General features: G+C 46.0%; 1 protein-coding gene across 2 annotated transcripts; it reads left to right on the top strand.

The window, feature by feature from the left end:
- Positions 1 to 2,234: 2,234 nt before the first annotated feature.
- LOC132086714 (hydroxysteroid dehydrogenase-like protein 2) lies at positions 2,235 to 6,726 on the top strand. Of its 2 annotated transcripts, XR_009420434.1 has the most exons (4): positions 2,235 to 2,996; positions 3,436 to 3,564; positions 5,413 to 5,607; positions 6,353 to 6,726. XR_009420434.1 is itself a non-coding variant. In XM_059492583.1 (3 exons), the coding sequence occupies exons 1-3, from the start codon at positions 2,894 to 2,896 to the stop codon at positions 5,469 to 5,471; spliced, it is 291 nt and encodes a 96-aa protein (XP_059348566.1). In that variant the 5' UTR covers positions 2,235 to 2,893; the 3' UTR covers positions 5,472 to 6,726. The 2 variants fall into 2 exon arrangements, 1 of the variants encoding a protein (XP_059348566.1); XM_059492583.1 differs by having other exon boundaries at positions 5,413 to 6,726.
- The last annotated feature ends 6,032 nt before the right edge of the window (positions 6,727 to 12,758 follow it).

Here is a 12,758-nt window from a genome sequence, read left to right as displayed (position 1 = left end):
GGCGGTTGGAGTAGATAATCTCCAAAAGTCCCTTGCAACTCTAATGATTTTGTGACTCCCGGTTTATTAGATAGCCTGAAGTAGGATCCTGTGTCTTTGTTCACCCAGCCACACCTATCCTGTCCTTCATCCTTTCCACTAGTACCTCTCTTATTTCACAATAACTTCAAGGTCATCCCTCTCCTCTGTGCCCTGCATGTATAACTTTTCCTTGTCCTCCTTCTGTTGCCCAGTGAAGACTCTGACTTCCTCCCGTGCTTGCCATGCTGACCACCTGTTACTGTGGTTAGCAAATCTTCCACCAGGTTCCACCTTTGGCTTGTCTTTCCTCCTTCAGCTCTCACAGAGATTCTGTGCAGCACCTTGAGAAGGCTTCAGGTTTCACAGAGAGCTGATGGCAGAAGGGGAAATCACCTGGTAGATCTGAACCTGCTGGAAGAATTGTGACAGATGGTTTTACTGACTTCAACAAAAATCAAAGTGAGCCCTGAGCAGATGAACTAGCCTGTGTATTAATATAATGGTGGTTGTTGGTTCCCTTCACTGCAGTTCACAGTGTTGCAGGGCTGCAGACTCCTGCATGACTGAGGTGAGAGCCGGCTAAAGGGGCCAGGGGCTGTCTGAGCACTTTGTAACCTCCATAACATCTCCCATACCACCTGCTTTGCCAGGGCTGACATCCAGCACAGACGGAAGTGATAGTGCTTTGCTAAGATCTTCAGGCATGCTTTTCCTTCATTCTCCCTGCAGCCACTCAGCCCAAATGACCAATGCACGGCTTGACTGCGTTGGTCATTTGGCATACCCAGGCTGTAAGCCTCATGCCTGCGGTGTTCTCCATGGAAGTGAGCCGTAGTGACTGTGTGTAGAGAGCTGCCTTTCGTCTACGTTCACAGGCACCTGCAGGAGAAACACCTGGGCATCACGGTTCAGCCATCTTCCCCTTGAGTGTTTGTTTTGTTTCCTGGTTTGGTTTTTTTTCTCTCTCTCCAGGATGTAATAGGGGAACTCAAGTGATGGGGCTTTTTGCTGTATCAGGAGGGTCAGTTTGCCTCCTGGAAGGCTTTTTTTAAGCATGAGGGGCAGAAGGCATTGAACAGGCACTGCAGAAGGTGGAAGGCTTGAGCACTGAGTTTCAGCTCACCCTGCCTCACTTCAGGTGCTGAGCAGGGAAACACGGGTTTACCATGGGCTGAGCACCCTTGTCTGTGCTTGCAGTCCTGTGCTCTGCTCTCTACACTGCAGAAACCCCACGGTCCTGGGGGGCAGGGGGAGGACACCCCTCTGCTCTTTCCCTCCGATGGTGCAGCATTCACCCGGAGTTGGCTCCTAACCCCGCGGCTACTCGCAGGAGAACGTGGAGCGCCCTTTCCTTTCAGAACGACTCCTTTAATGTCGGTGTTGGCCATGGGCCTTTGCCTTGCGCAAGGCCGCCGTGCCCCGGCTGTGCCCGCTGTCCCTGCGCTCTCGGCTCTGCCGCTGCCTCCCTGCGCCGGCTGCGCCTCCGTGCGGGCCCCCGGCCGGGCTGAGCCGGCTGCGGCCCGGGAGGGCCGGGGAACTGCGGCAGTGCGGAAGGAGGTGGCGAGCAAGGTGCTAGCGAGCACTGTCAGCTGGGCCCCGAGTGTCCTGGCGACAGTGAGGTGATCTTTCAGGCTCGCAATCGGCTCTGAAAACACCGTCATGTGTGCAAAAATGTTTTGGGGTTTTTTTTCAGAAAAGCATTGCTTTTGCTCTTTCAGAATTGGTTTATGTCAAGCTGAAGGGCAACTAAGAATGCTGAACTGCTTTTATAGGAGTTTCAAAATAGGGATAAGGCCAGAGCAGAGGAGGCAAGCTTGGAAGTGTTCCTTTCTGGTGGAAATACTCCTTGACCGGTCACTCTAGGACTGTTCTGCCAGGGACAGATGGTGTTAGTTCCTTGGGCTCCTAGTGTTGGTTATTCTGTAGGCATTCACAGAACAGACCTAAGTATTTTTGATATTGAGGATACCTAAGAGACTTTCAACAGCATTTTAAGGGGCTCTTCTGCTTGATTGGCTTTGTAAATTGCTAAAGCTTTCCTTTATTGGAAGAGCTTTTCTTTAGTGTTAAATGTGCATGTTCACTGGGATAAAGTAAAATGCTGTTCAAGTTGATGTGCTTAAACAGAATTCTCTGTATTTTATGTAGAATCCTCTAGATCTTTAGCTCTGAGTCTTGAAACAGAATTCCCTGTCCCTTCCTTTGATCTCTGATCCAGATGGAAGTTGATGGTATCATTCTCTCCTTTAACCCCTCTTTTAAATGCAAAATGATGTTATCAGGTGGGTTAAGCAGATGTTGCTCAATGTTTATGGAAAGCTTTTGTATTTTATGACTTGCCTGGCAATTGTCTGAGAAGATGACATCTTCTTGGACACTCAACCTGAAGTTCTGCACGTCCCGAACTGAACTTTGCTGGGGTCTGAGTAGGGGACATCTCCCCAAACGACCAGCAGGGACCACTAGAGACCCCCGAGGAGGCCTACGCAGGTGCAGTGACACTGCATAGGGTTGCACAAATTAAGCAATTATGCAGTAGGCAGGGATAACTGTGTATTAGATAGGCAGGTTTATGTAGATTTCAGTGTGTGAATTCTCTCACATTTTAATCCTTGATTGGCTTGATTTGTGGAAAATATCTGCTTTGCATCTCGGGCACAATAAACGTCTCCTTTCTAAACCCTTTGTCCATGTTTAGAGAGTTCTGAAAGTTGGCAATAGAAGCAGTAAATGATTTACAGTTTAGAAGCATTTGCAGAAGAATTAATTTATTGGAGGTGCTGCCCAGGCATTCAAAGAGGAGAAGAAATTAAGCAGATCCCAGCAGGAAGGAGCAGATGCGGCCAAGGCAAAGACAGAATCTGCTGCAGCCATGCCATCGGGTCCTGTTGCAGAGACGTTCCGAGTTATTCAAGGGGCAGTGACTGAGGAGTACGTGAGAAGTACTCAGGGTGTCTTTCAGTTTGAGCTCTCTGGTAAGCCTACCGCTTGTGCAGCCTTGCCTGGCAAAAGGTCCCGGTGTTTTCAGACAGAAACGCTTTGAAGCTGGTCCCGAAGCAGGCGGGCTCCTGTTCAGTTCCTGTGACGCTGGTGCCGCAGGCCCGCTGGAGCAGCCCCGGGCGCTGCTGTGGCCGCGCTCGGGGCGCTCTCGGGGCCACGGCAGAAGCGCCAGCTGCCGGCGGCTCTGGGAGCAGAGCGCGGCCTCTGGGCTCTCCTGCCCGCGGCCCCAGCCCGCGGCGCTTGGGGCGTCACGGGGGACAAGAGATGACTCCTTGCAGAGCCCCGCCAGCGTGAGGGCTGCCACGGAGCCGCTGCAAACGCACGAGGCCGCGGGCGTCTGGCGGGGCGACAGAGAGGGAGGGCACGGCAGCGCTTGCTTTGCTGCCTTCTCACCGCGCTTCGCTCTCTGTCCAGGCGATGGTGGAGGCACTTGGTATATTGACCTGAAGACCAAGGGTGGGAGCGCTGGCTTCGGAAAGGCTCCCGTGACAGCTGATGTGGTCATGAGCATGTCGAGTGCCGACTTTGTGAAGATGTTCACAGGTGAGGGACAAAGGCCTTTGTCGAGGGCCACAGGTACCGGGAGAGCCAGAAAAGCTGTCCCAGAAAAGCCTCTGCTGACAGGGGAGTAGAGAGGCTTCTCGCTCTGTGATCTGGGATTGGAGGAGCTTTCAGCTTTTTGTGGCTCTGGGGAGAGTGCAGGCAAGAACTGCTTGGATTTTTCTGCACTCCTGCATCCTGTGAACAGGAAGAGTGCAAAAAGTTACACTGCTTTTATTAACCAGGTACCGACATTTTAGCAGCCAGTGTATCTTCAGAGAGAACCAGTCAATGCATTGGGCTTGTGCTCTGCACATGTCTGAGCAGCGTCTCCTAAATGTGCCCTGCTCGTACCAGGAAGAGCTGGTAGGAAAATAACCTGATTTGTTTCATCTCCCCTGAGAGATTGGAGCCATATGGTCTTTTCTTAGTTAAATCAGTCATAATCTAATAATTTCATTAAGTAACAGGATATTGCATCTGATGTAATTTGCTCCTCTTGCAGGAGTGTTTTCTCATTCCAGAGAATGTATTTACTGATTAAGTAGTGTTGGACAGAAGACAATGTCAGAACTTTCATAATGTTAAAAATGCTACACTTCTTTTTAAGTGTGATTTCCACAAGTATCACTATTCAAAACAGCTCAAAACCTTTTTTAACACACTTCAAAATGGAGTCAGAAGAGAACAGATTAATAATGAAAAAAAAAGTTATCCATTAAGTTAATAATTGTAATCAAGTCCTCAGAAATGTTTTTACAGATGACTTGAAAAGTAAATTCTACTTCAATTAATCCACCTCCTGCTTTACTGCAAAGTGATTCAATATTGTAAAATATCTTTAGATACAGATATACAGAAATTCTTTGTTAGATTCAGATATTGGAAGTGTGTGGGATTTAATCACAGATTCTGATTTAGCATTTTTACCACGTGGATAAAACTAGGAAGTATATTCCAAAACAGAATTTCTAAATTCACTCAAAAACCCTACTCTAGGGATATTACTGTTTCCTGTGCATGGCCTCTATCCAGATCATTCTAATTTTCTGATGGTTCTGTTTTTTCATTTTAGATAAGCTAAAGCTATTCATGGCTTTCATGCCAGGAAATTCTAGTATTAAAGGTGATATGATCCTAACACTGAGTCTGGAAAAGATGCTGCTATAGTTGAATTTTGAACACTAGCAGAATACTGGTCTTTCTTATGTAACTACAATGCTATTTTAAAACACCAGTCCTCATTTTTTGCTGATGCAGCTTAAGATAATAGACTTTGTAATTGCTAAAGAAATCACAACTCAAGTTGATTATAATACCCAAGAGCAAAAATGGCTTTTTAAAATAACTTTCTGTAAAGCTTCAAAAAACAATTATGTCCCAAAATTCCGGTGTTTCAAGAACAGATTTTTTAATTTTCACTTCTTTATTTTTTTCTGACTGCAGACTGTCCTGTGTCACTGTGAGATGCAAGCCTAAGAGACCTTTATTTCTTATCATGTTTTCTCTGATATCTAAGGAGATATGAGTTCTTATCCAATGATTAGGGGATGCACAGCATATTTCCTGTAAGAGCTGAAGTCAGCACTAACTTTTCCTCTCACTGGGGTCAAACAGTATTTTTCTGCCCTGTACTAGTTTCACAAAGCTTGTATGAATTGACCATCCCTATCAGATGTTATTTTAAAAGGCTAATGATCTTGAGATATTGAAAAGGTCCACTGTGCACTCTTAGGACAAGACCTACAATGGATGCTATAGTAGAGGAATTATTGCAGCTGTTTGTCTTCTGCAAAGGATTTTTGCATGAGGTCAAAAGTGTTTCTTTTTATTCTATTGCTCACTTCACAGATTTGGAGGCCCATAAAAATGAAATTACTAAAAAACTTGTAATTGTTTTGCTACTGTGAGTAACTGGAGAGAAAGTTACAGGTTTTTTGGGTGATGATGAATGGAGAGAAAGGCTCCAGGACGTGCATAAGAGAGACACGATCTGCAGGCTGCTGACACTGGTGAACAGGACTGATGGCTCGTCGTACTGCAAAGGTAATGTGACCCTGGTGTGTTCAAAGGCTCTGTTGAGACGTCTTCCACCGGCTCAGTAGTTGCAGGTCTCCGCCGGGGCTGCGAGCAGGCCGTGCCAGCAGAGGGAGCAGGCAGCACACCGCAGCGGGGCTGCCTTGGGCACCTCGCCCTGCTGCCCGGCCTGCTGCAGGCTTGCTTAGGGGCTAGGCTCGCCAAGGTGCACCATGATCTTTTTCTGCTTAAAGCACGCGTCACATGTGGGATAGGGTGAGATAAGCAGGTTGCAGCAGCTTAAAAATCCGTGTCTGTGCCTTGCATCGTCTTACCTTCCTTCCCTCATTCCTGGTATAAAGTTCTTGCTCCAGAGCAGGAATGAGGTGTAAGGTGTGTACTTCTAGATGACAGAGCACCAGTAATTGTCATATTTATTTGAACCACTGAAATAATCAGTGAGAGTAATATTTTGGGGAGAGACTTGGTTTGGAAGAGTGTTAGCCTGAATGCTTAAAATCAAATGAATGATAAAAATCAAACCCAGTGAATCTTCATATAATGTCCATATAATGTCTATGTAATCCATATAGTCTGTATAATGGTGTCTTGCTTAATTAGTTCTATGCATCATTCTGTCCTAGAATAAGATGGTGCTTTGTATAGCAAAGTTAAGCTCTAATTGACTAAATATAACTAGCGCAAGCAATAATACATAGAGACAGTACCTTTTCCTGGGGTGGCCTGTAGCTCTGCTTCCCACCATTTCTACTAGGGGCTAAGGAGAAGACTTTGCCAGCTGTCTGGAGAGAGTATCATCACACCTCTTGAGACAGGTTTACCTGCACAGAATTTTATCAGTGTGGTCCAGACTTCAACTTGAAGTTACTGTAGGGGAAAAAGAACAGAAAGAAAAGGAAGTGCCAGACAAGTATCCAGCCAAGTAATGAAGCAATGTGGCCCCCAGAAGAGAGTCCTTTCCAGAGTCAGCAAGCAGTGAAGATGAGGAAAGTGACTATAATTATTGTTGTCAGGCTTTCTCCTCTGTCAACTCTGCTCTTGGCATTAGGAGCCAGCCAAGCTACCGCTTGGTTGTTCCTGTATATGATGCTGTCAGTGCTGACAGGATCACATTTAAGCAGTCACAGGTGGTGTGTGTCAGTCACTCCATTTGTGCATATTTATGGTTGGTAATGCTTACGGGTTATTTACATGATTATTATCTACTGTTCTATTTGCTAACTCTTGCTTTTCCCCTTAATACAAACTGAAATTACAAAACAGATAGGAAACCCAAGGGGAAGAAAGATGAGATTATTGGACTCTGAGTGTGGTGGTTTGACCAGAAAGAAGTGGGAATTCTGGGATGTTGTGGTCAAACCAATGGGTGCTTGGATTTTGATATTGGCACCTGGGGTAGCCAGTGGGTTTTAGGACACACCTCCGAGAACACCCAGGGGTTAAAAGCAGAGCTTCGGGCCTGGGAGGTTCTCTTGGGACTTCGAGGGACCGAGGTCGGAGCTGTCCCCTGTTCAGGCGCTGCCGCTGGGCGGGGGAGGGGCAGCCATGCGGTAGGCCTGGGCCTGGACAGACATGGGAGTGAGGAGGCCCTGGAGGATGGAAGGGTGGAGGAAGAGCCCCAAGAGACATCGGACAGCCTTCCCCCCCCCCCGGAGACAGAGAGAGAGAGAGAGAGAGAGTGCAGCCTGTGTCGTTACCTTGAAATTCAGTAAATATGTGCTGGCAGCAGGCAGCCCAGCTGAGGAGATGGGGGGGGGGGGGGGTGCAGCCAGGAGTCCAGCCACCTGGAGGAGTTTTTAACCCCTTTTGGACAATGAAAACCCTACAGAACATTAACCCTTCCTAGACGTGTGATAAGAGTGGAGGAGGACGAAGGAAATGAACCAGTGATGGGGGTCTGGACTGGAGAGAGAGAGAGTGAGAGATGTTGAAAGAAGGGAGAAGATGGAGTGGCATTTTATGCTGGACTCTTTTGTGTAGCCATGGACAGAGCCATGTTTCCGTGAGATACAGAGACTGAGTCCAGGGGGAGAAATGTCCCAGTGCCAGAGAAGATTCAGTGTGGGTACCCCTCGGCCCCAGGGGGTATATAAAATATGGGGGGGACGGATGTCCCAAAGGTGAGAAGGTGAGATACTGTGTTTTTCTGGAACTGGACAAAGCATCCTTAAAAAAAGACAACCCTGGAAGCAGCCCTGATCCCTGTTCGGTGGTGAGAGCACCGGAACAAGGACGGAAGAGGCCACCACGACACACAGAAGGACTCCCTCTCCTCTTGAGGAGCTGAAAGTCTGAGCAATCTGAAGGGTGGTGTTGGACCTAGAATTGGTGATTTTGGAGGATGTATTGTATTGGGAATTTAGGGGGGAGGAGGAGGAGAGTGTTTTTGTGAGGTTTTCATTTTCCTTGGTTTTTTTTTCTTTTGTGTGTAGTTTAGTAATTGTTTGTGTGTAGCTTAGTTAATAAAATTTTCTTTATGTTAAGTTTGGAGCCTGCTTTGCTTATTCCTGGTCACATCTCACAGCAGACACCGGGGAGAAGGTGTACCCATGGGGCTCTGGCTTTGCCAGGCCCAAACCATAACACTGAGCAATTGCTTTCTATGAGAATCTACTGAGATTTGCAAGTGGAAGGCCAAGGCAATGGCACAGGAAGGAGAAGGGGGAAATACTGACACAGCAGCTTGGGTCAAAGGCTGCAGGGCTGCAAGTGATTGCTGGGCCCTTAAGGGGCATAGAAAGCACTTGGCATTGCAAAGATGACATCACTTGTGCATGTCTGTGTGCAGCAATTGATACGTCTGCCAGTTGCTGCTCTGTGCTAAAAGACAGCTTTTGCAATGAAATTGTGATCACAAGGTGTGACTGGGAAGCCGCCTGCACATTAGAACCTAACAACCAAGGAGGCAGAAAAATGTGCACACTCTCTTGGCATGACATGGTTAAACTCAAGCTTTATGGTTACCTCACTAGAAAATGAAGCAATGAAGGAAAAGTGGGTTCTATCAAATTTCTTAAATGTGAGCAGCAATTTTGAGCTTGTTTACCTGTTTTCACTTTCTCCCAGTCATAGGAGTCGCATGGCGTGAGCAACAACTCTGAAAGCAGACCTTTTCATCAGTGGTTAAAGTTTTAGCAGGGTGGGGGATAAGTACAACACCATTATTTTCAGTCATGATCTTTGTCACAACTTTGATTGTGAGTTTGCGTGAGATGTAGTATTGGGTGAACAAATAACAGAAAATCAGTGTGATGGATCTTTTTCACCAAGAAACATATTTCATACTATTTGTAATATTTTCTCCAGAAGGATGTTGTCAGCTATTTCTTTATTCATACCTTACTATTTATACTAAATAACTGAATATGATAGAGGGGAATTTTGAGATCCAGACTTTACTGTAAAAGCAGTGTCTAGGTCACATCTATTCACTGAAACAGGTCTCTCAAACTTTGAAATTTACCAGGCCAAAAAGGGAGGGAAGAAAATAATACCATGGTTGCCTGAACCCAGAAACCTTGGGAGGAAACACTGGCTCAGTTGGGTTTTTGTGGGGTTTTTTTTGTTGGTTTTTTTTTTTTTTTTTTTTTTTTTTCCCAGAGGAATAAATGCTCCTGTGACAGCCAGCTATCCTAAGTAAATAATGCCCTATATTCGTATTTACAAACTTCTCTGCTATTATTTTCTTCTCTTTGAAGAAAATGAGGGCCTCCCAAAGACACACATAGGAGACTATGTTGTCAGCCTGTTACAGGTGGGCAATTGCAAGAAAGGCTGGAAATAGCTCCAGGATTTCTGTGGTAGAGCCACAACTCAGCTCCCGCATAATTCCAGTTCTGTCATTGCAAAGATTTCCCCACTCTCTGTCTTCTTGCGTTTGCACTGTGAGCTCCTTAAGGCACCCTGTAAAACAGGAGTTCAGCCCTCACAGACTAGCATTGATGTTCCAACTGTGGGTCTGCTACAGCCTTCATATGCCATTTGCACAGAGCCACCCCCTTTTGGGGGGACTGAGCCCAGGAACTCACAGCTAGCAGTGTGGGTGGGTGAAGAGCATGATCCGGTTATGTTTTAAATCCACTCTCTGTGTTTTAAAGGTAAACATTAGGTAATAACTTGAGGCCACAGACTGGAGACCAAAGCATCATGGTTTCTTAGACAGAAAAAGCCCAGTGTCCTTATCTTATATGGAGAAACTACACACTGTATGTTCAGACAAATCTGTCTCATATAATTAGCACACAGTTGTAGTGCCAAGTCTCCTGTCTGCTTTCAAGTGGATTTCCTGTTGAGCTCTTATTACACACTTTTCCAATACTAATTATTCGGGCTTTTGTTTAAATTGCTCTTCTTTACCTGTATATTTCATCCAAGAGCTGACACTCACCTGCTGTTGCTAGAAATATATCCTATTCCACCAAAACCCACAGGAATTTAATACAAAACAAAGTTGTATGGTCATAACTCTGAATACACACAGACTGGATTCTCAAGGGCGTTTCAAGCCTCTCGTGAAACAGTATAGAATTTCCAAAGGCACCTTGTGGACTGATCTTCATCTAACTCACTGATCACACTCTAACTCACTTTAATCGTAGCCCTGACCTGAAGTTAGGTATTTTGTTGTGCTGGTTTTTAGAGTTGATTAATAACTCCAGTCATAACAAATCCAGTGACTGTGAGTTGGGTGGTCTTTAGTACTGGTACTTACTCCCCCACGTTCCTTCAGGATCTCAAAAGGAAAATGAGCATGCCCTCATTTGTGCTATAGGCTAGGTGTTGAACCTCCGAAGGGAGTTTGAGAAAGGTAGGAGTTTTCTGGTAATTCAGTGATTACTGGAAAAAGACAAAACCTTTGCAATACACTGTGATAGGTGAATCCCTGCTCCTCAGGTTGTCCCACAACCTTCTACTTTAGAAACAAGCTCAGGGCACTCCTTGCCTGATCACCCCTTTTAATTCAGCCTGGTGTTACCTACATGACCGGAAAAATGCCTGCTCCTGCACCTGGGTAAGTCTGACCTGCCCTGGTCAGGCAGAGCAGTATTTGCAACACATATCCTAGGAGTCCAGTGGAGGGATTGCCAGCAATCCAGGTGGCTGGAGCAGAAGACCACTCTCCTCAAGCTTTCCTGTTTGAATCAGGCTGAGGGCTTGTGTCCCATTAGTGTCCCAGAATGAGGAATGCCTTCCTCTCTTGCGGATTCTTGTAGTGCCCTTGTTTCTGACTGATGGAGCAGGGATATCGGGTCAGTGTTAAAAGCAGGATTACAAGTGTTTAAATACTGCTGAGCAGGGTGCACCTAGATGCTGTGGTAAGTGACCAGCAGAGCTGAAGGACCATGGTCTACTAAAAGTGAGTTTGCTCTGAAATCTTCTTCAAAAGTGATGAAATCATGGGCATCATGATTAGGGCATCATGTAGTGCCCCCATAAAGTAAGTTTTGGACTGGCAGGTAAGTGAAGGGCAAATTAACCAGCAGTGCTCTGCTTTGAAATATTGTGTGTATTTAAATACAGATGTTCCAGGAATGCAGAAATGATACTTCACAGATTTTGTTTTTAAAACCTTTCCTTACCTAAAGAGAAGCTGTGGGGTGTGAGGTGTGCTTGATCTTCCTCTTTAAGGACCACTCTTAAACAAATGGATCATGTTCTGATACTGCCTTGCCTTAGTAAATGAATTTGCTTTTCAAACATTACAGTTCCAGTGTTTTGTACAGGAAACCTCCAAAAACAACAACCCCACAGACAAGCAACTTAATCACTTCCATATTTATTTGCAATTTTCAAAGGAACTTCCCAATAGCACCATACCAGTTTAGTACCAGAAAGCTGGTGTCCAAAGAGGCACTTAATGTCTTTCATTCTGACCCTGCCTACACCAGTGCAGGTCTGCTACGTTGCTACTGAAAACACAGGGATACAAAGCCCTCTGCACAGTCATGAGAGAAGGATTCGTTATTTACTAACCACCAGTGTCTCAGGTGTGTGTTGTAATACCCCAGCTCCACTCGTCACACCAGTTCTCTGCATTTGTCTTCCTGCAGTCATGGAGGAAACTGGCACCCACCTTCTGTCACTGACCTTGAGTCGTCACAGCTGGCTGTTTGTAAGCTGCACTGCCCCACAGACCCACCTGTTGCTCTGCCTTTCAGGAGCACTGATGTCCCAGGAGGGAGCCAGCCCATTAATATTGACCTGTTTCTCACCAAGCCCTTTCACCTAGAGAAGTGTGTCAGTCAGGTGGGTCTAGCTCATGCTTAATTCTCTGAGAGGGAACTGCAGTATTCCAGACTGACACACAGACTCTTAGGATGGGAAGCTGACTCCCCAGATTTTTGATTTTTTGCTCATTTGCAATAGATGTTGAGGTAGAGGAAGCCTCAGTGAAGAACCAGCTGTCTGCCTGCATGTTGTAAGGTTGTCTGCTGCTTCCCTCACAATGTTACAGAGGAGGAAGAGGCACTGTAGGACACCACAAGGTTTGGCTGGGCCCTGAGCTCTTCTAGGACTTTCTGGGACCTTACGGATACTACTCTCATCATGTTCCAGCTAAATGATGGAGTAAAATCTTGCTTGGATCATGGCAAATGAAGTCTAGAAAGGAAGATGAATCTTTTAACTCCTACTGCTTTTTCAAGGGGCTACCTTTTTCAAGAAGATAATTGTTGTGCCAGGAAATTTTTCTGACTCATAAGTGGTTCCAGCTTAACTTTTTGTACAGCAGGAGCTAGTTTTGTTGGGCACGTGTTCCTCTGAGAAACACACCTGTAAAAACTAGTTCATGATCTGTGTCCGGCTGGTTCTAGGCATGATGAGCAGCCCTTGGAGCAGACGTGCTAATCAGTCTGTGTGGGGAATTGCTGCAAAAAAAAAGCCTGTTGTGGCAGTGGCCTGATCCTGCCCTTCTTCCTGTGACAAAATCAGTTCTGATTTCAAACCTACAGCTGATAAAACAGACCATTCTTGGCCTTTCTCATTTTTCCTTCTCATCCCAACTCCTCTAGTGGAAGGTCCTTCGTGTACGGCCAGCTTTCTGCTAAAATTGGAAGTATTTTCTGATTGCATCTGTCTTCTTCCTGGGCCAGCTTTCCTCCTGCTGTGAGGGCTGGGGGGTTTCGCATGGAGTAGTGTTTCACCTTTGTGTTTCAGCTGGC

Source organism: Ammospiza nelsoni, chromosome Z (genome assembly GCF_027579445.1).
Source record: "Ammospiza nelsoni isolate bAmmNel1 chromosome Z, bAmmNel1.pri, whole genome shotgun sequence".
Taxonomy (NCBI): Eukaryota; Metazoa; Chordata; class Aves; order Passeriformes; family Passerellidae; genus Ammospiza; species Ammospiza nelsoni.
This window is presented reverse-complemented; position numbering and strand designations above follow the sequence as displayed.

Bases quoted from the DNA above. Each gene is read 5' to 3' on its own strand.
- LOC132086714 (XM_059492583.1), top strand. From the start codon at position 2,894: ATGCCATCGGGTCCTGTTGCAGAGACGTTCCGAGTTATTCAAGGGGCA. The intron at 2,997-3,435 runs GTAAGCCTACCG...CTCTCTGTCCAG, and splicing joins CTTTCAGTTTGAGCTCTCTG to GCGATGGTGGAGGCACTTGG. The intron at 3,565-5,412 runs GTGAGGGACAAA...CTCACTTCACAG, and splicing joins CTTTGTGAAGATGTTCACAG to ATTTGGAGGCCCATAAAAAT.